Source organism: Camelus ferus, chromosome 12 (assembly GCF_009834535.1).
Source record: "Camelus ferus isolate YT-003-E chromosome 12, BCGSAC_Cfer_1.0, whole genome shotgun sequence".
Taxonomy (NCBI): domain Eukaryota; kingdom Metazoa; phylum Chordata; class Mammalia; order Artiodactyla; family Camelidae; genus Camelus; species Camelus ferus.
The window spans coordinates 39,438,455-39,460,037 of record NC_045707.1 but is presented as its reverse complement, the minus strand read 5'-3'; the positions used below and the strand labels follow the sequence as shown (position 1 = coordinate 39,460,037).

Here is a 21,583-nt window from a genome sequence, read left to right as displayed (position 1 = left end):
TTCACCAGATCGCATAGGGGTCTGTGCTACAAAAAAAGATTAAGAATTACCTACATAGGTAGATGCTTGATTTCCACTACAGGACCTGTAGGACATAAAGTTATTATTATGAATGATGATTATTCTTTATTATAATAGCCAGGTTATTGAGTGGCTTTTAACATAAACTTAAAGAGCTTGTTTACAACATCAAACGTCTATTTTGAGGTCATATGCTTAGGAATAATTACTTAATCTGTTTCCTTGCCTGGTTTTTTTTCCTTCTTTTACTGCTCTCTTGTAACTCTTAGGATCCAAAACTAGCATTGACTAAATTGTTTGAAGTTAATATTTTCCCAAACAGCATTTTGTACAAAGTAGAACAGTTTAATGGACATAGCATGGCTAAATGAAACTTAATATTCTTTGATTGTATGTTCTTTACTCTTTATTCCATATGTTGATTTGTTACTTAACCACTTTTATTTTCCTTACATGAACATCCAGCCATCTTTTAAGCTTTACCTCTAAAAACTTTCCCTTAGTTCTGTCTCTACTTTTATACATATGAACTCTGAAGTCCTAATGTATATAAAAGGTACTTTCATCTAGGGCAGCTATATTAGAAATATAGTGAGAACAATGTATAATTTTAAGTCTTTTTGAAGCCACATTTTTTTTTAAAGTTCAAACAGGTGAAGGTTAGCTTTTAATAATGTTTTATTTAACCCAGCATACCCAATAGTATTGTTTCCACATGTAACCAGTATAAAAAATTAATAGAGTTGTTTTCTTTTTGTTTTTATTATTTGGTTGGGTGTTTGTTTTTGTACTGTGTCTTCAGAGTCTGGTGTGTATTTTACATTCACAAGCACATTTCAGGTGGACTAGCTACATCTCACGTGCTCAGGAGCCACATGTGGATACAGTAATGGCTATTGCAGAAATTTCTGTTCTTATGCTTTGTAGCTGTTTACTTAACATACCTCTTTTTATCAGCTGCTGCAGTCCAAATTTCATGGAAGAAGTCTGTTCCTGAGTACTTTTTCGGTTGAACAATACACTCGGGGGGTGTTGTATATTATTTTGTCATTTGGACAGGATGGTGGTTTTTCTGTCTTGCTCTCTCACATGTGTGGAACCTAGAATCATCCATTCTTCCTCAAGTTTAGGAAGTAGAATAGTATTATTGACAGTCATCATCAAAACAACCATGGTCAGTCAGTTAGAACAGTCAGAAGTGCAACCAGTCATTCTACCCCACTCCCCCTTTTTGGTAAGGCAGCTCTTTTGTTAGTTAAATGTTAAACTGAATGTGTACCAAGGGATAAATTGCTTAGCCTTTGCATTGCCTTCCTCCTGTGTCTTGTTAATGACTAAGATAACAACTTTCTAGGAAAGTGATGACCCCATGGCATATATCCACTTTACTGCTGAAGGAGAAGTTACCTTCAAATCAATTTTATTCGTACCTACATCAGCTCCACGTGGTCTGTTTGATGAATATGGATCCAAGAAGAGCGATTACATTAAGGTGAGTTTTTAAATAATATAAATTGAGTTTAAAATTTGAAAGTAAAATTTCTAGAAAGTAACCTTTTCTTTTTTGGTCTCCTAGCTATATGTGCGCCGAGTGTTCATCACAGACGACTTCCATGATATGATGCCCAAGTACCTTAATTTTGTCAAGGGTGTTGTAAGTATCTGGAGATTATTGGTTGGGGGGCGGTCTGGAAGGGATCTTTTGATTTATTTGATTGGTTAGTTTTGTTTTTCCCTAGTTTCTATTGCTCACTGAACTGTCTTTTGCCATCTGAAGGTGGACTCAGATGATCTCCCCTTGAATGTTTCCCGTGAGACTCTTCAGCAACATAAACTGCTTAAGGTGAGTCTGGGAAGAGACTGGCCACTTTGCTTTTTGATTGGGCTTCAGAGGACAGGCTGTATTAGTGGAGTCACCAGGTTTTGAGACTAGTCCTTGGCTCTTCTAATGAAGAACTTAATTTTACTCTGGAATGATCAAATCCTTAGAATCTGATTCTTTTTACAACATTTTATAATAAAAATTTTTGAACATACAGAAAAGTTGAAAGAATTTGTGTGGTGAAAACCCATATACCCACTACCTGGTCTAAAGTTAGAAGATAAACATTAAAGCAATCTTGTGACTGTTTCCACTGACAACTTAAGTTTCTGCTCAGTCTCATACAGGAATGCTCACTGTTCCTACCCCTTAGTAAATGCCAACGTCGTCGTATCTTTCACTACTGCTCCCCTGCTACCTTACATATTGTAGGTTCTCAAAAGTTTGAGATAAAGTTCTCTAATCAGTTATTCTTTAATTTTGTTAGGTGATTAGAAAGAAGCTTGTCCGTAAAACTCTGGACATGATCAAGAAGATTGCTGATGAGAAATACAATGATACTTTTTGGAAAGAATTTGGTACAAACATCAAGCTTGGTGTGATTGAAGACCACTCAAATCGGACACGTCTTGCTAAACTTCTCAGATTCCAGTCTTCTCATCATCCAAGTGATATTACTAGTCTAGACCAATACGTGGAAAGAATGAAGGAGAAGCAGGACAAAATCTACTTCATGGCTGGGTCCAGCAGAAAAGAGGTGAGGTGAACTTGACCTAGTTCTGGTATGCAGCTGGGGATTTATAGCCAGCTCTTGAGGGAAAAAAAGGAAAACTTAATTGTAATTATAAGCTGAAGTAGTTGAGGCCTAGTCAGTCACTGGCAGGAAAAAAGTCATTTGTATTCTCTGCACCTCTTAATTCTCCACTTGTAAGATGGGGTTGCTAGTGTACACACACACCCCCACACCCACACCCCTACTAGGAAGAACAGGTATACCAAGGCCGGCTTGGAAATTTTTGTACTTCTCTTAATTTTATAGGCTGAATCTTCTCCATTTGTTGAGCGACTTCTGAAAAAGGGCTATGAAGTGATCTATCTCACAGAACCTGTGGACGAATACTGCATTCAGGCTCTTCCTGAGTTTGATGGGAAGAGGTTCCAGAATGTTGCCAAGGAAGGAGTGAAGTTTGATGAAAGTGAGAAAAGTAAGGAGAGTCGTGAAGCAATTGAGAAAGAATTTGAGCCTCTGCTCAGTTGGATGAAAGATAAAGCCCTCAAGGACAAGGTACTCCAGAAATTAGAAGTAGTGAACATTTTAGCAGCTACATTTTAAAAAATTGTTTGTCAGCAAATTAAGCTTTACAACTGGTTACTTTTGTAACCATTAAAAGTTGTACAGAATAACACTTAATGTTGTGGTTAAATTATTGGGAGGACAAACTTCAAGTTTACGAACTACAATGAATTAAAAGGATAGTAGCGATTATTCTGTAGGTGGGTATTATTTTTGAAAGTTTTCTTTGACTTAATATTGCTTTTGTAATAGTTTAAATTTTTACAGGTTAAATTCAAGTTTTATGTTTTTAAAAGTTGATGTTTATTTTTTTCTGACTGAAAAAATCAGATTATTAAATGACAGTTTCCTAGAAATCTGAATGAGAGGTACTTTTATGATCTGCCTGTTTATGCTCTTAAGTGAGGAGTCTTTAAGGAGTTGACGTGCAATTACTTACTGGCCTTAACTATTGATATTTATATATACCTAACTTTTGCTTTCTTATTCTAAGATTGAAAAGGCTGTGGTATCTCAGCGCCTGACAGAGTCTCCTTGTGCTCTTGTCGCCAGCCAGTACGGGTGGTCTGGCAACATGGAGAGAATCATGAAAGCTCAAGCATACCAAACGGGCAAGGACATCTCTACAAAGTAAGCACCCTGGCGAAAGTCCCTGCCAGCATGGTAGCTCTTGTCCAGCCTCCTTTACATAATGCCAGCTTCTGTACAAAGAACTGATGCGGTTCAAGTGTCTACCACTGCCTACTACTGTTTACAAAGGGATTCCTCCTACGTTAGATTGCTAAAGAAAAGGTCTTGGACTTGGGATTTATTTTATAGTAGTTTATATACAGATGGAAATTTTCTTAATCTGTTACACATATTGTCTTTAAGTATTAGATTGTATGCTTGCCTTGGTATCTGGACTTCTTTTACATTTTTAGATAATGGTTACAGATGAAGGTAATGACAATTATATTTCTCAAATGAGTTAAATACTTTTTAACTACCTCTCCCAACGCCAACCTGTATGCTCCATGAAGTAAAGGGTAAAGGATGCTCAAGTTAACAAGTATTTGAACTTGAGGGCTAAGTACTAGAGGTACACTAGGTCTTCAGTACCCTTTATTTAAAAAATAAATATATATATATTTCAAGTTTATATTTTAATATAACAGCAATGGCTTTGAAAATGACTTCTTTGTTGCTTTTATTCTCTTCTACCTGGAATATCTCCGTACAGCTACCTAATCATCATACTTTTTTTTCCCCCAGGCCTAGCTTAAGAGTTCTTCTCATAATTGTAGTTTCTATCACCACAATCCCAAAACTCCATTTAAAAATACATCTGTAATATACTTCATAATGAACATGACTCATCAGTGTGTAATATTTATAAAATAAAATGCTGAAATGCTGTCTTACATGTCTTGTCCCCTGACTAGATGATAATGTCAGGTGGAAAACGGGTTTCTGCTTATATCCCACTGTGACACTATAGTGGCCATTTAAGTAATGTCCATATATTTCAGTCATTTATTAATAGAAAGTTACCTTCTAAACATCTGAGCACCTACTGTGTGTGTATACTGGTGCTCTAAAGTAGACGTCGCTGCTGTCCTTTGTGACATTCAGACTAGTCAGGATGGTCATAATCCTCTAAGCCCTGCATGTATAGCAGGTCTATCAAGATAATAGGGAGAGCTGGTCCTCCTCTCTGTCCTTGGCATGTAGCTGTAGGAGGGAGAACAGTCACAACTGACGGTAGAATGCTAAAGATGAGGAAGGTATACTCAGAATGCATTGGGAACTGAGCTCAGAGGAAAGAAGCAATTTTTCTCAGAACCATATAGGTTAAGGCAGCACAAAGAAGGTGTGATTTGAGCAGCACCCAGAGGCTGCCTAGAAGTTGCAGAACTATGGGAGACACAGCTGCAGTTAAGATAGTGAACACATTTAGAGGGATAAACAAGACATTAACTCAGTTCATCCACTCAACAAAGGCCCTGGGATTCATTAGTAAATAAAAGATTTCTCTTTATTATCCTCTTTCATCTAACCATGCACATTTCCCTTTAAAAGCGAAAGCCTGATGTAACAATATATAATCATGTCTTAATTTTTCGAAGAATTGTTCTCTGTAATTATGAAAGTTAGTAACAATATGGGAAATGTATGGACCTTAAAATTTGGTATATTTGTTAATGTTCATTTTTACTTCTTAACAGTTATTATGCCAGCCAGAAGAAAACATTTGAAATTAACCCCAGACATCCACTGATCAGAGACATGCTTCGACGAGTTAAGGTGAGCACTGTCACAGCCATACTCCTTTGTCTTTTAATTTGAACACTTTGGACCCTTTAATATTAATCAAGTGTGACATCTTCCATTTCAGGAAGATGAAGATGATAAAACAGTTTCGGATCTTGCTGTAGTTTTGTTTGAAACAGCAACACTGCGGTCAGGATACCTTTTACCAGACACTAAAGCGTATGGAGATAGAATAGAAAGAATGCTTCGTCTCAGCTTAAACATTGATCCTGATGCAAAGGTTTGAAATAATTTATTGAATGTTTGAATCCCCAGCGTCACACACTATGCTAGAAATTGAGAAATTCCCTTTTACTTCCTTTTTTTCGGTCTGTCTCCCTTTGTTAGCTTGACTGCTAACTCTAATTAGAGGATTTACTCTGCAGCTCTGGATAAACAGGAGTGAAGTTAAATACGATCTTACACATTTAAGTGAGCAAAGTGAAAATAGATCCAAAGCATCTGATGCGTTAATGGGCTCGTAAATGTTGCCCTTAGGTGGAAGAAGAACCCGAAGAAGAACCTGAAGAAACAGCAGAGGACACCACAGAAGACACAGAGCAAGATGATGAGGAAGAAGTGGATGCAGGAATGGATGAAGAAGAACGAGAAACAGCAGAGGTAGAGCAAACCACCAATGGGACTTGCATTTTTAGTTCCTGCAAATTTAAGACTGTTACTGAAGTCAGATTTACAGAAATCTGCCAAGAGATAGGCATATGATATCAAATTCAAAAGCTGGAGCAAATCACTTTTTTCTTTAAATTGTGTTTTATTCCTAGTTTAGCCATCCATTCTTGAGATGCTTTTAAACAGATGTTCCTTAGCTCATGGTGCTTCCATGTTCTTTGTGCTTCTGCCCTAACTATAAGTACGTTAGAGGATATTTTAAGTTTTTGATTGTTTGTGTTCAGGCACTACTGGTCTTGGTGGGTTCTAAGTTATTTTGCAGATTAGCAAAGTGAGGTTCTAGCCTACAGCTCAAGTAATGGAACCGGGCTGAGCCCATTTCAGTTGTTTTTTCCGTACATGAACCTTCTGTGAGCTAAGGTTTACTGTGCTAGTTTTTAATGTCTTCTGATTTTTCTGTTTTCACAGAAATCTACAGCTGAAAAAGATGAACTGTAAATTATACTGTCACCATTTGGATCCCGTGTGGAGAAGGAATGTGAAATTTAAGTCATTTCTTTTGGGAGAGACTTGTTTTGGATGCTCCCTGCCAGCCCCCTTCTCCCCTGCACTGTAAAACGTTGGGATTGTGGGTCACAGGAAGACGTGGGTTTTTTTAGTTGAATTTTTTTTAACATTCCTCATGAATGTAAATTTGTACTATTTAACTGACTATTCTTGGTGTAAAATCTTGTCATGTGTATAAAAATAAAAAAGATCCCAAATACTCAGTGTCTTGCCTATCTTCATTATTCATTTTAGAACTACCTGATAATTTTTTTCTTCCAGTTTTGTTGTAATAATTGACCTTCAGCACTGTTCAAGGTGTAAAGCATAATGACTTGACTTGCATACATCATGAAATGATTACCACAATAAGTAGTGAACATCTGCCATCTCATATAGACATAAAATAAAAGAAAATATATATATGTATGTTTTTTTAAATCATGTGTCTTGGATATTCCTCCTTACAAAAGAAATTCATACTTAAAAATGGTTTGTTTTTGTTTTTTAGTTATTTTTAAAAATCACCCATAGAAGGAAGAGATACTCTTCCTTACATGAGAATTTCAAATAGTACCTGTAGATGCTTCCCCTTCTAGGAGGTGGAACTTAATCCTCCTTTCCTTTTTGAATGTAGGCTGGATTTGATGACTGTCTAGAAGGGGAAAACAGTGGCTATAGCAGAGAAATCTGGCAGATGCTACCTTAATAACCAAGTGATCAAGGTTAGTATTACCAGTGATGTTACGTACCCCCTGATGTGATGAGGAGGGTACTTCACCCTGGTGTTCTTTTTAAAAAACTCATAACCTCAACCTAGAGTATGTGAAGAGTACTCTTCAAGTTTTTCAAGGTCAAAACCAAAGAGAGTCCCAGACTGGAGGAGACTGGAGACACAGCAACTAATTGCAATGCTGGTAACCTGGGTTAAAGCTTGTGAAATCCATTCTGAGGTATAGCTCACTGGTTTCTTAGCTCTGGCATATGTAATATGGTCAAGTAAGATGACAGCGTTTATGGGATCAGGGATACAGGAATTCTGCTGACTTTGCAGTTTCCCTGTAAGTCTAAATTTATTGCAAAATCAAAAGGCTATCTTAAAAGTCAGCTATAATCCTACCACAGATAAAACTATAGATACTGAGTGAGGATCCTCATTGAGCTGTTGTTTACTTTGTTTTGAAATGTGTTATTTATGGGAGAAACAGTTTCTCTAATTTCACTAATAGCCATCTGAAATGGGGTTTCTGCGTTTTTTTTTAAATGGCTAGGGAGAGAAAATCTTAGTTGCATATTCAAAGGTCATGGTATGTAATAAAGTTCTATGGAACCTAATTTTAAGTACTATAGAGTTGTCGGGCACTTCAAAATTTTCTTGATAATTTAGGACCCTTTCTGGGCATCTCATAATTTTTGTTCACTATGTACTTCCTATCCCTCCCCACCAAACTCTAGGATTAGGTTGTAATAATCCCTTTGAAACTTCTAGATATCTACCCTACTTGACTGTGTGTCTTTTTAACAATCTGTGCTGCTGCTTTTCCCTTTTAAGAGAATGGGAGCTCATTCATAGAGAAACATGCTATTAATTAAGGTACAGTTTCCTTTCATGATCCAGTGTTATTAGTTATTAACTAGCTATTGTAGCATTCGTTTCCAATTTTTTGGCCACTGTAAATGACTACTTTTAATGAAAATTGTTACTATATAAAAGTTAAAGCTATTGGGTTGCATTAAACTTGTGACATCCATCTAAAACTTTTGCTGCTCAGAATCTTCCAGTTACAAATTCTAAATTTCCACTGTTACCATGAGGGAGCATAAAAAGCATCATACTCCCTCAGGTTGTGGTCAAAACAAGCAGCTATTCCACACACACCTTACACCGTCACTGTTTAACCGGTCTGATTTAATTAGCAAACAGGTTGCAACTGGTCTATCTTGGACTTTTTCCCCCCACAGCTTCATTAAGGAATAATATTGGACTACTTTTAATATTTGGTTTTTGTTACAGATTTGGTTCCCCAGGAAGCACTGAGATGGAGTTCCATATGGAGGCTGCTTATTAAGGAGTGCCCATGAATCCACCTGTGGAAGGAAGAGAAATGGAACTGAGCAGAAGGAGAAGCTGAGCTGTAATGCAGGTACAAATAGCCTGTCAACCTTGAGGGAAGCTGAGCTAAAATGAGTCCCCTCAGAGTGGCCCAGTATGTCTGCATTGTGCTGAGTGGGCTGGACGCATAGCTCTAAGCAAGGCTGTGCTAGCTGAGGCCGTCCCCACAGGAGCTGGCAACTGAAGGAAGCTCAATGATAAGCACTCAGCCCTAGGGTGACATGCCTTTCCTTGGGAATCCAGATGCTACATTTCCACACCCACCACAATGTTTATTTTTCACAGTGAGGCTCAACTTTAAAAAAAGAAAAGAAATACACATCTTGGTTAAAATTACTTAGAATTAACATTTACTGAAATGATGGCATTTTTACTTTTGGTGCATTTTTATTTTAATAGCTATAAAGTTAATTTTTCACCTTCATGAAGGTGGGTTCAAATCAATAGCCAGACCACTCTACTTGTAAAAGGAAGGTATAGGGATGCTTTTATAGTATGGTCCACTGCATTCATCCATGGTATGAGGGTCCTCTCCTTGTGCACAAGCTAACCTCAAGGGGCAGGTCCTTTCTTCAAGCAAAGGGTGAACAGTGTCCCCAAGCCTTCATTCTGGAAAGTAATAAAGGGTTCCTCACTGGTATCTACAAAATGTGTATCAAAGCTCACCTATTTGGTGTTCATGTACTAAAGTTAATGGAGAACTAGAATTAGTAAATGTCCATTTAACAAGAAGAAAAACTCCACCTTCCAAATTCAATTGATAAAATTAGTTTGGAGTTAAAAAACAATGTTATTGTTGATTTATAGTAAATCAAGTACCCTTCCTGAAGCCTTTGAGAATTCCAACTCCTCGAGGAAGTTAGGCAACTGGATGAGAATTACTGAATTAATGCTTAAGAAAACATTTTTTAATTCTTTTAATTTAAAAGTCAAAATTTTTCTAGTTTGATATAAAGTCCTTGCAATGACAGCTGTGGCAAGCTTCACCATTTGTGAAGTATACAATTTTTTTCATGAAAAAAGTATACAGTTAATGGCAACTATGGAATTTGATCCAGAGAAGGTAAGTCTCATGCATAAGGTCACAATAAATTAAGTTTCAGCAAACAGCAATCAGTCTGAACTAAAAATTCCATCTTCTACCTCAGAATCCCAGGCCTTTTCCCCCTAGGGTGGGCTACAGCTCAGCTGTCACTAACAAAACTGAAGATCCACTTTGTGCTGGGAGCATGTGATAAGGTACCAAATGACATGCAGTGGAAAAGAAAAATCTTGATTATGAGGTTGGAAATAAACCATTTTGTTTAGTTGCTTTATACTGTTAAACTGAAAGGGGCATTGACTGTGGAGAATAAAACAAAAGCATTTTGTTTGCATTTAGGAATTTAGTATTTAAGATTTTAACACTGACCCTAAAGATCAATGTCATGTAGCAATTTGCTAACTGGCTAAGAAGTAATAGGCTTAGACATGATCTTTAAGAATGCAGAATTCCGAAAAACTTCTTTTGGAAAAATAGCCCTGAATACAAAGCTGAGTGCTTTATAAATTACTCTTGTCCTGCTTTTATAAACTCAGCAAAGGGCTAAAACGTTTGTATTAGTTTCCCAGGGCTGCTTTATGGTTATCCAAGTACCACTGTAACTAGATGGCTTAAAACAATAGAAATTTATTCTCACAGTTCTGGAGGCCAAAAGTCTGAAGTCCAGGTGTTGGCAGCGCCATGCTCTGAGACTCTCGGGAGAACCCTTCCTTGCCTCTTCCTAGCTTCTGGTGGTGACCACTGGCTTGTGGCTGCTCACTCCAATCTTTGCCTCTGTTGTCATCTGGCATTCTCCCTGTGTGTCTGTCTTTCCGTGGCATATTCCTCTTCTTATAAAAAGACACCATTTACACTGGATTAGGGTTCAGCCTAGTGACCTTATCTTTACTTAGCTACATTTGAAAAAACCCTATTTCCAAATACACATTCACAGGTACCAGGAGTTAGGACTTTAAGATCTTTTGGAGGGATACAGTTCAACTCATAATAATACTCATTTATCAGTTATTTTAAAATATATTTTATAAGAAATTAAATGCCAAAATGGTTTCTCAAATTAGGGGTAAAGAACTTGTCACAGTCCAAGTCACAATTGTTAATTTTGTTACATACACAATTCCAAAAGAAATTCAAATTTAAATATTTCAACTGAATTCAGTTTAGTATAAATAGTACTTTCCAATATTTAGAGAAATATTAACTTCACACCATAAGCATTCATGGTCAATGTCACTTTTACTATAGTTAATTTATAATTCCCCTTCGCTGTTATAGTCAAGCTTATTCAGAGAAATAAACCAGAATCATAAGGGCAGGAGACACTGCAAATAGTCTATCTCATATGATCTTCAAGACTAAGTATCAGACCACATTCAGGAAGCTGATATATAAGCTTTGGCAGTTTTTAAGAAACACTGGTCAAACCATAATTAAATCTCAATATGGATTAGTGAACATCTACTGAGCACCTCCTCTTGCAGTTAGCATTGTACTAGTTGCTTAAAAACAAGGAATTTGACTCATTAAATTTTTTAAATATGTATTTAATTCTCATAATATTATTCACAAAGTTCTTGGCAGAGTTGGATTTTGAGGTTCATGCTGTCTCTTTTTCAGTCCCAAAAGCTCTGTTTTGAGTTCTCCAGGCTTTGGTGGAATTTCAGGTATTGTCTATTAAAACAAAAACAAAAACAAAAACACACAAAAAAATAGATACCAGTGCTTTCTTTGACTATAATTAAATGTGACTTGAAAAACATCGAAGTAAAAAGTTAAAAAGAACAAAAAGTCCTCTGATACTCAATGATACATCTTTACTATGAGAACCCACAGCTGATCTAAGTCCCTTTCTAGCCCTATATTTATATGCCTCTATTATCCAGGCTATACCTTAAGTACTAGAGGAGTCAAAGAGGGAAACTTTGCATCAATATTAATGGACAACAAACCTACAGCCAGCATAATACTCAACAGTGAAAAGCTGAAAGCCTTCCACTAAAATCTGGAACAAGACAAAGAAATTAAAGATGACTTAAAGAAATGGAAAGATATCCCATACTCTTGGACTGGAAGAATTAATATTGTTAAAATGGCCATACTACCCAAAGCAATCTACAGATTTAATGCAATCCCTATCAAATTACCCAAGACATTTTTCACAAAAGTAGAACAAATAATCCTAAAATGTATATGGAAAAAGACCCAGAATTACCAAAGCAATATTGAAGAAAAAGAACGAGGCTGGAGGAATAACCCTCCCAGACTTCAGACAATACTACAGAGCTACAGTAATCAAACAGCATGGTACTGGCACAAAAACAGACATATGGATCAATGGAACAGAACAGAGAGTCATAAATAAACCCACAGACTTAACAGTCAATCTTCGACAAAAGAGGCAAGAAAATACAATAGAAAAAAGACAGTCTCTTTAGAGTGGCATTGGGAAAACCGGACAGTCGCATGTAAATTAATGAAGTTAGAACACACAGATCACAAATTTGAATAAGGGTTTCCTCACTGGAAAATTCATTCCTGCGCTATCCTGACTCTCCACCATGTGCCTGGCACAGAAGACAGTTACTAGGAATAAACTCATTTATTCAACAACATTAAGTGCCTATTACGTGGAAAGCATAAAGCTGTGGGCAAAAAAATACAAAACTGCCTTCAAAAAGGTGATCAGGAAAAGCCTGAGAAGGTGACCTTTTTTTTTTTTTTTAATTTGTAACAGCTTTAGTGAGATATAATTCACATACCATACCATTCATCTATTTAAATATTCAAGGGCTTTTGGTATACTCACAAAGTTGCACATCCATCACTACAATAAATTTTAGAACATTTTCATCACCCCAAAAAGAAACCCTAAACCCATTAGTCACCCCCATTTCCATACAATACCCTCCCCCACCACCCTGATCACCAAGCCACTGCCGTGTCTCCATAGACTTGCCTACTCTAGACATTTCATATAAAGGGTATCAAACAATATGTGGTCTTTTATGACTGGTGTCTTTCATTTAGCAGATTTCCAAAGTTCATCCATGTGGTCACATATATCAATATTTCATGCCCTTTTAGGACCAAATAATATTTCATTATAGGACATACCATATTTTATTTGTATAAATAAATATTTTATTTTATTGATTCTATTTATTATTCATCAGTTGATGGATATTTGGATTGTTTCCACTTTTTGGCTCTAATGAATAATACTTCTATGGACATTCATGTACAGGTTTTTGTGCAGATGTTTGTTTTCATTTATCTCGGGTATAACCTTAGAAGTGGAATTGCTGGGTCATATGGTCACTCTATGTTTGAGGAACTTCCAGATTGTTTTCCATAGAAGCTGTACCATTTTACATCCCTAACACCACTGTACGAGGGTTCTAATTTCTCCACATCCTCACCAATACTTGTCATTCACTGTTTTTTTTTTTAATTATAGCCATCATAGTGGTTATAAAGTGGTACCTTATTGTGGTTTTGATTTGCATTTCCCTGAGGGCTAATGATGCTGAGCATCTTTTCATGTGCTTATTTTCTAAAAAGGTGACTTCTGAACAAAAGACATGGAGGGGGATGAGAAAGCAGCCATAGAACTATCAGGAGTGTTTCAGGCAGATGGAACCACAGAAGTGGAAAACCTAAGGCAGCAATGTGCCCTTGTGTTCAAGGAAAAGCAAGGTGGTCAGCACAGCTGGTCCAAGTACTCAGCGAGGGGTTAGGAAGAGACAAGGACAGAGGGGAAAAGGGGCTGCAGAGATGGGAAGTCACTGGAGGGTTTTGAGCAGAAGAGTGACACGACCTGACTTAAGTAAAAAGATGGTGGTTTTGTTGAGAAGAGGCTGTCAGGGTGCAAGTGTGGAAGGCAGGAGATAGGACTGGAAGCTACGGCAATAACTGTGGGAGAGATGACCGACAGTGGCTTGAACTGAGTGGTAGCAATGGAGGTGGTGAAAAGTGGTGAGATTCTGGATATGCTTTCCAGATTAAGCCAGAGAGACTTGCTGTTACGTGCAGTATGAGAGGAGTTAAAGATGACTCCCAGGTTTTGGCCTAAACAACTAGAAGAATGGAGTCACCACCTACTGGGACAGAGCAGACTTCCAAAGAAGAGCAGGCGGAAAGCCAGGAGCCCAGCTGTAAACGTGTTCACCCACTGCACACCCAAGTGGAATTGTCAAGTGTGCAATTAATAACTCAACTGTACACTCACGGGAGAGGTCGAGGCTGAAGGTATAATTTTAGTATACAAGAAATAACTTATGCTTTGAGATAAGACGGGTTCACGGAAGTGAATACAGACAGAGAAAAAAAGTCAAGTACTGAGCCCTGAGGCCCACCAATGTTGGGAGATAAGGAGATGAAGAGGAAATAGCAAAGACTAAGAAACAGTGACCAAAGAGACAGAAGAAACAGGAGTGGAGCCCACAAGCCAATAGAAGTGTGAAAGGAGAGAATATTCCACTGTGTCGATAGATGCTGACGGGTTCAACGACAAAGTCTGCTAAAAAAGACCACAGGATTTAACAACATGGAGGTTGCTGGTGACCTTTAGAGGCATTTCAGTAAGTATCACATGCCTCCATCTCCCAACCTTCATGTGGCCTGTTCTCTCCTCCCTCTACACAGCCCCTCATACTGGCACTACCAAAATTCTTCTCATTGCCCAAGGCTCAAGTGACAAGGAAGATGACATGATTCCCTCCCACAATGCCTTTCCCACCACTGTTCACCCATCTCTGATCAGAATTAACCCAAAGGCCCCATATCATAATGATTTAGAGGCATATCTGTAGCCATCGGCTATCAGCTTATACTGTAAGGTCCCTGAGGAAAGGGACCACATCTTAATCTCCACCTTATTTCTTACAATGCTATGAGAATATCCCTCATAGCAAGAAGCAGTCAAAAAATGTGCTGAATGAAAAAAATCAACAGACTTTGCTCTAGACTCTTACAAGCTCATAAGATTAGAGAAATAAAATCTTTACCCAAATTACTTTACACAAAACTGCAAGATTATTCTGGCATAATTCCAATTATATCAGAAAACATCAATAGCTTTTCAATGCCTAAAGTTCAAAACCTTTGTCCTGGGCTCATTTTATTCTTTTTTTTCCCCCCCTAACAGTTAATTAATCCTACAGAAACACAATAGTTTAGGAAAGGATGTGGGGTTTGGGGATGTGGGGATGCTGGGTTAGGGTAATAGCAGAAGTAGGAAGGTAAAAGATATGCTGCCTAGCACCATTCTCATTTTGAAGTGAAAATGACTTTCTAAAAAGTTCAGTGATAGGAAATGAAATAAAAGCTAGAGTAACTTGTCTGATGATTTCCTCTCTTAAAACCAGTCCTAGGATTTGATATTCCAATCCCTTCACTTCATACAAAGAATGTAGCTTGTTTCATGTTCGTTAAACAGTGGAAACTAATTAATTTAGAAGGGCTATTTTTCCCTTAAGTTACAAAAGCAAAATTTATGCGACGTCACAAAGCCCTATAAAATATAATATCATGTTTCCAGTTTCTACAAAGTATTCTTAACCACCTACTTACGCACAAACACAGGCACACATTTGTAGTTAACCTGAATTGCCAGTATATAGTATAAAGCTAAATGACAATTTGACTTCGATTAAAAAAAAGATGGCACTTCTTATTTACATACTAACTATAAAATCAATTTTTAAAAGACTAGTCAGTGTTTGTTATAAATAGTTACCAATGTCAGCAGAGTTTCTAAGTAGCAGTTTGTGTGTACATGGGTATGTCTGGAGACAACCAAAAATAAGCGCTTTAAAATGAGTCCATAGACTGTGTCCTTTGACCTACTATGTCTCCAATAATAAGTACATTATAAATTAAGGAAAATAGAACAAGTAAAGTAATGAAAAAGTAAAAGGAAGCGCAAAAGGGAAGCTCCAGCAAAAAGCACACTCTATTCCAGGATAGAGCATCTGCTTTGAGTCTGCCTCCTCTCCTACTCTGATGAGCTGTTCTGGATAACTAGAAAAAAGTGCCCTTAAAGCTTCTCCCTTAAGACAGCACTGAGCACAAGCCCTAGGAAGCCCTCAGGGTCTCCTGTGAGACCTTCTAGCTGTATGGACTAAAAGACTCCTGCAAAGGCCTGTGGCTCTTACAACAGCAACAGTAATTACTGGAACAGTACCAATAGACATAGGTGAAGAACATAAATTCCTTAAATGTTAGTAAAGCTTACAGCCTCCTCCACACAGCCAGCCAGCATGGCCTGCAAGTCCCTACAGAGGTGCCCTACTGTCGATGCCACCACCTAATCAGGATGAGGTGGTCTAAGACACTCTGGTGTGCCCTTTCTGGAGATTCTGGCTTCATGCTGCCTTCCCCCAAGGTCCAGGTAGCTGCTGGTAACAACCCTTGCACATTCTCGCTTATGAGATGGGCGAACGAAAGGTCAGTTTCCTGGGGTCAAATCAGAGGCATTCCTTTCTTGGTAAAGCCTGTCTGATGTCTACTCCTGAACAAGCTAGAGACCAAACTGCATTTCTGTGGAAGGTTCTTACCTCTTCTTATCTCCACTATGTACCCTTGATGCTTCCCTAGAATTCAAGAGAAGCAGTCTAAAGTGGCAGGAAAGAGCTACGGCAGCATTGTTTGTACAAAAACTAGATGCCACCTAAACGTCAATAAGGAATTGATTAAATAATATATGGAATATCCATATCATGAAATACTATTAAAATGACCAGAAAGAAAACAGGCTATTAATATAAACAGATCTATTTATTTGGATGTTAACCAAACAAGCAAGTTGCAGCGAAATGTGTAGAACTCCTATTTACATGGGAAAAACACCCCCCACAAATTCTGTGTGTGTGTGTGTCTATTCAACAACAGTAAAAATCTGGAAGGATACACCAGCCAACAAATGGCAGTTGGGAGCAGAAGGGAGCAGACTGGAGAAAGGGAGTCATCAGTGGGGGATTTTCACTTTTACTCCACATGCTTGAATTCAATTTGGATGTTTTACAAGGGTGTTGTATCATTTTATTAATGGGGTCAAAAAAGGGAAACACTAAACAGAAAGCTTGGGCTTCAAATCCTCATTAAGCTATGTAACTTCAGGAAATCACCCACATCCTTCTGAACCTATTTCCTCATCTGAAAGCAAGAATAAACACCTCCAAAACTGTAGTACTAATTCACTGAAATTAGAAACAAACAAATGGCTGGTTCTCTGTAGTGTTACCTGTCCAGAGACCAGACAGAAACGACTGTTCCCTACACTGTGCTCCAAACCACTCTATATATTCATGGCAATCGCACAACACCCAGCACATTCTTGTAGTTATTTGCACTGTTTCCTTACATCCACCTCCCCAATGCCATAACTCCTCCAAAGAACCTCTAATTCCAAGTTCCAGTTTAGGGAGTGCTTATCAAAATTAATCTAAATTTCTCTCTTTTGAATGCCTATATTCACTCATTCTTCATTCAACAAATACTTATTGATCATCTACTACAATCTAAGCTCTTTTCATGGTGACTTAGATACAACAGCGAACCACTCGGGGAAAGTCCCTTCCTGGAGGTTACATTCTAGTGGAGGAAACAAAAGAACAAGTAAAAAGACAAATGAATAAAATAATTGCAAATTGTGACAAGTTCCAAGGGAAAGCAAGGACTAGGACAGAACAGCAGAGGAGGAATCCTTTAGGAGCTGTCCAAAGGCCCCTCACTGCTGGAGGAGACATTTGAGCAGACACTTGAAATTTTGAAGAAAAAAGTCAAGCCAAGATCTGAGAGAAGCATTCCAAGAAGAGAAGCATGACCTTGAGGTGGGGACAGGCTTGATGAGATTGCGAAACATCAAGGAAGCAGGTTGCAACAGAGGTGAACAAAGGGCAAAAGGTGGAAGATAAAATTCAGTAGGAGGTAGACCGTGTAAAACCTTAAAAACGTGTAACACTGTGTAAGAGCAGGGCATGCATTCCTCTAAATGCAGTTGGATGCCATCCCAAGGCTTTAGAACCCGGGGAGACGTGCTCCTAATTTTAAGAGTACTTTGGCTTCTTTGAGAATGGAGTGGTCCAGGAGTGAGGCACGAGGACCCTCCTGCACTCACCAGGTCCGGCTGATAGTACCTGTGCACCGCTTGGGCGCCGGCGCACATGGCCAGGAGGCTGGCGGCGAACATTTTCAGGTAGGAGGTCCAGGACACGCCCGCAGGCATGGTCGGCAGGCTGGACTGGAAGGGAAAGCGGGCGGTGTTAGAAGGTGCCCAGGTCCGGGCTAAGCTGTGCGGGGAAACAAGCCCCTAAGCAGCGCAGGGGCGGAGTCAGAACACCTGGGTCCTCTTTTGCGAAACGAGGGCGCCGAGCGTACGAACGCCCTTTGAAGGCGGAAGACCAGCCTTCGTTGGGTTCTTAGTGTGCGGGCTCGGCCTTCGGAGTTTAAAGACAGCACCAGCGGAGCGAGAGGAAGGGCGCACCGGACGGTTTCCCGCACCTCGTCAACTCTGGGAGGAAGGGGACTGCAGACCGCACTGCCTGGCCTAGAGGCGCGCCCCGGGGAAGACTGTACCGCAGGCTGTACCGGCGCTGGGCAGCGGGTCAGAAGACGGAGGAACGGCGCTCGGTAAACCGAGCCGGCAGCCGACCGGACAGACCGGAAGTGCAGGGGATGCTGTCCGCGTCGGACCGGAAATGGGGATGTCACTGCGGCGCGGATACGTGACCCGGGGAAGTGGGGCTTTGATCCAGAGCTGGAGTCTTTTCTTTCTTTTTTTTCTTTTTGAACAAATTCCCAGAACTTTCCCGGCCCCAGGCTTTCTGCACCCTCATCACGCTCCCTCTAGTTGGATTTTCCTGGCAGATGTTGAGTCTCGGGTCGGCTCTGGCTGTATTCTTCCATTATTTGTCCTTTCGCACGCATAAAGGAAGTTACTCACGTTTACCGCCTTTTAGGAGCGGGTGGAGACTAGCACACTGAGCCGGCCCGCTGGTGCTTAGGTGAGGGCACTGTGGAGTGAGGTTAAAAACACTCTTGGTCGTAGTGCCCAGCGCGTCCTTTTATAACCTGAAACAGAGCCACACCCAGACAGATATGACCTTGTGCTGTGGTGCTACTGGAAAAGAAGAATGAAATCGACATTATTTAATCTACGCGTTTTTAAGATTGTGCTTTGATTATGGATTGCTTTTTGTTTAGCCAAAGGTTAATGCAGGACAGTTTTGAAGAATTAATCTTGTATGTATAAAGTGTATCATGGTACATTCACATTTTTAAACAGTTTTCTGGAGGTACATTTGACATTCAGTAAACTGCACGTATTTTAAGTATACAGTTGGATGAAGTCTGACATATCTTACACCTGTGAAACCATTACAATCAAGATTATGAACTCCTCACCCTTAAGTTTCTTTGCGTCCCTTTTTAATTCCTCCCACACAGCCTCATTCCCTAAGCAACTTTTGATCGTTTTCTGTCACTACAGATTAGTTTGCATTTTCCAGCATGTTAAAGAAATTGAGTCATACAGTATGTACTATTTTTGGTCTGGCTTATTTCATGCAGCACAATTATTTTGAGATTGTGCACATTGTTGTATGTATCAGTAGTTCACTTTTGCTGAGTATGCTTATACCACAGCTGGCTTATCCACTCACCTTTAGTGGACATTTTGATTGTTTCCAGTTTTTGGCTAATGCAAATACAACTACTATGAACAGTGAAGAGAAGCAGAAAGACGTGTATACAGGTCAATGAATACATGCTTCCATTTCATTTGGGTACATTCCTAGGAGTAGAATGGCTGTAGCATATGGTAGGTATATATCAAACTTTTAAATAAATTGCCAAACTGTTTTCCAAACTAGTTGTACAACTGTACATTCCCACCAGCAGTATTAGAGTTCTAGTTTCTCCACATCTTAACACTTTGATCAGTCTTTTTAATTTTAGCCATCCTAATAGGTGGATGGCATATCATGACTAATCATGTTGAGAATTGTGTTTATATTTTCTTTGGTAAAGTATCTACTCAATTCCTTTACACATTTTTAATTGTTTTTTTTTAATGTGTTTCGAATTTTCTTTACATATTATGGGTATGGATACAAGTCCTTTATCAGATAGATTTGATCTACAAATATTTTCTCCTGGTCTATAACTTCTTTTTCTTAAAAATCTTTTGAAGAGCAGAAGTTTTTAATTTTAATGAAGTCCAGTTTTCATTTTTCTCTTTTGTGAGTCATGCTTTGGTGTTATACCTAAGAAATCTAACCCAGGGTCACAGATTCTCTTGGTTTTTCTTCTAGAAGTTTTATAGATATAGGTCTTACGGTTAAGTTTGTGATCTATTTTGAGCTAAACTTTTTGTATGGTATGAGGTGTGAGTCCAAGTTTTGTTTTGTTTGCAGCTGGCTATCCAATTGTTCAAAAAACTTATGCTTTTGTTGAAAAAATTATGCTTTCTCCACTGAATTGCCTTTGTACCTTTGTGGAAATCTGCTGATTGTCTATATGTTATGTATCTATTTCTAGACTTTATTATTTTCCATTGATGTATTTTTATCTATCAAAATGCCAATACTACATTGTTTTAATTACTGTAGCCTTATAATCAGGTAGTGTTGGTCCTCCAATTTTTTTTTCTTTTTTTTTTTGTTATATTCACTAGCTCTATTTTTTAGGTTCCACATATAAGTGATAGCATACTATTATTTCTTTTTAAAGAGTTGTTTTGGCTATTCTAGATCTTTGCATTTCCATATGACTTTTAGAATCATCTTGTCAATTTCTACAAAAAGTCTACTGGGATTTTGATTGCCATAATATTCAATCTATTCAATCTACAGACATCTTGACAATATTCTGGTGCATTTATCTCTCTACTTTTTTAGTTCTTAATATATCTTAGTAATCTTTTGTAGTTTTCAGGAAATATCAAGTTTATCCCTAAGTATTTCATATTTTTTGATGCTATTGTGAATGGTGTTTTTTCTGATTTGTTGGTAGTATATAGAATACAACTGATTTTTTATCTTGCAACTTTGCTAAACTTATTCTAGTACTTTTTTTGTAGGTTTCATAAGATTCTCTACATTAAACCATAAAGTAAACTGAATAAATACAGTAACTTTTTTATAGACATCATCTATCAAGCTGAGGAAGTTCCCTTCTGTTCCTAGATTGCTTAAAGTTTTTATCAGAAATGGATGTTGGATTTCATGGAATCCTTAATCTGTACTATTGAGGTAATCATACGGATTTTTGAAAAAACCATATGCCTGAATGCCATCTACTATATAGACTTCAAACTTTGGTATTTTTACATAACCAAAGTAAAGCAAAGAACAGTTTATGTAAAAAGCCATTTTACAATCACCCTCATTTTACAGATTAGGAAACTGAGGCCCAGTATGATACAGTGCCCAGGACCCACAGGTTTTTTTATTCCGAAGTCTCTTCTCTCCCCTACACCCCAGTAATTACTTGATAATTAATGCAAATTGCTCTTTCTAGTCAGAATAAAACGTTGGGTGGAAAGGCCGGGATAGTTCTGGAAAGCATAACCGCCTACCTACACAGTGACCACAGAGGACATCAGACAGACAAACAGACACACACACACACGCGGGCGCGCGCGCGCCCGCCTACACACACACACCACCGAAAAGTCGGGGCCCACAAAAGCTTACGTCAGCGAAGCACTCCCCCTCCCAGCCTTTTTGTCCTCCACCCTTCCCGAAAGGCCAAGTGGCCAGCAGAACCAACGAGGGAAGCGCGAACGTGATTGGACTGTCCTGTGTCACGTGACGACAGTGA

General features: G+C 38.5%; 2 protein-coding genes across 14 annotated transcripts in view; one reads left to right on the top strand and one right to left on the bottom strand.

The window, feature by feature from the left end:
• HSP90B1 (heat shock protein 90 beta family member 1) overlaps positions 1–6,827 on the top strand; it is a 16,240-nt gene extending 9,413 nt beyond the window's left edge. The window contains exons 9-18 of the mRNA XM_006193691.3: positions 1,376–1,513; positions 1,598–1,675; positions 1,799–1,864; positions 2,331–2,600; positions 2,883–3,128; positions 3,631–3,767; positions 5,345–5,423; positions 5,515–5,670; positions 5,928–6,050; positions 6,528–6,827. Of these exons, the coding sequence (XP_006193753.1) occupies positions 1,376–1,513; positions 1,598–1,675; positions 1,799–1,864; positions 2,331–2,600; positions 2,883–3,128; positions 3,631–3,767; positions 5,345–5,423; positions 5,515–5,670; positions 5,928–6,050; positions 6,528–6,557 (1,323 nt within the window). The 3' untranslated portion in view covers positions 6,558–6,827. The remainder of the gene's footprint in view (positions 1–1,375; positions 1,514–1,597; positions 1,676–1,798; positions 1,865–2,330; positions 2,601–2,882; positions 3,129–3,630; positions 3,768–5,344; positions 5,424–5,514; positions 5,671–5,927; positions 6,051–6,527) is intronic.
• The window catches only part of C12H12orf73 (chromosome 12 C12orf73 homolog), a 25,424-nt gene extending 3,841 nt beyond the window's left edge, over positions 1–21,583 (bottom strand). Inside the window, exons 1-5 of one of the 13 annotated variants that reach the window (XM_032493480.1) lie at positions 21,457–21,583; positions 18,705–18,832; positions 17,880–18,002; positions 10,398–10,590; positions 8,500–8,693 (exon numbers count right to left, since the gene is read on the bottom strand). In XM_032493480.1, coding sequence (XP_032349371.1) covers positions 8,671–8,693; positions 10,398–10,590; positions 17,880–17,987 — 324 coding nt within the window. In that variant the 5' untranslated portion in view covers positions 17,988–18,002; positions 18,705–18,832; positions 21,457–21,583 and the 3' untranslated portion in view covers positions 8,500–8,670. The other 12 variants (XM_032493479.1, XM_032493482.1, XM_032493478.1 and 9 more) reach the window with 12 other exon arrangements.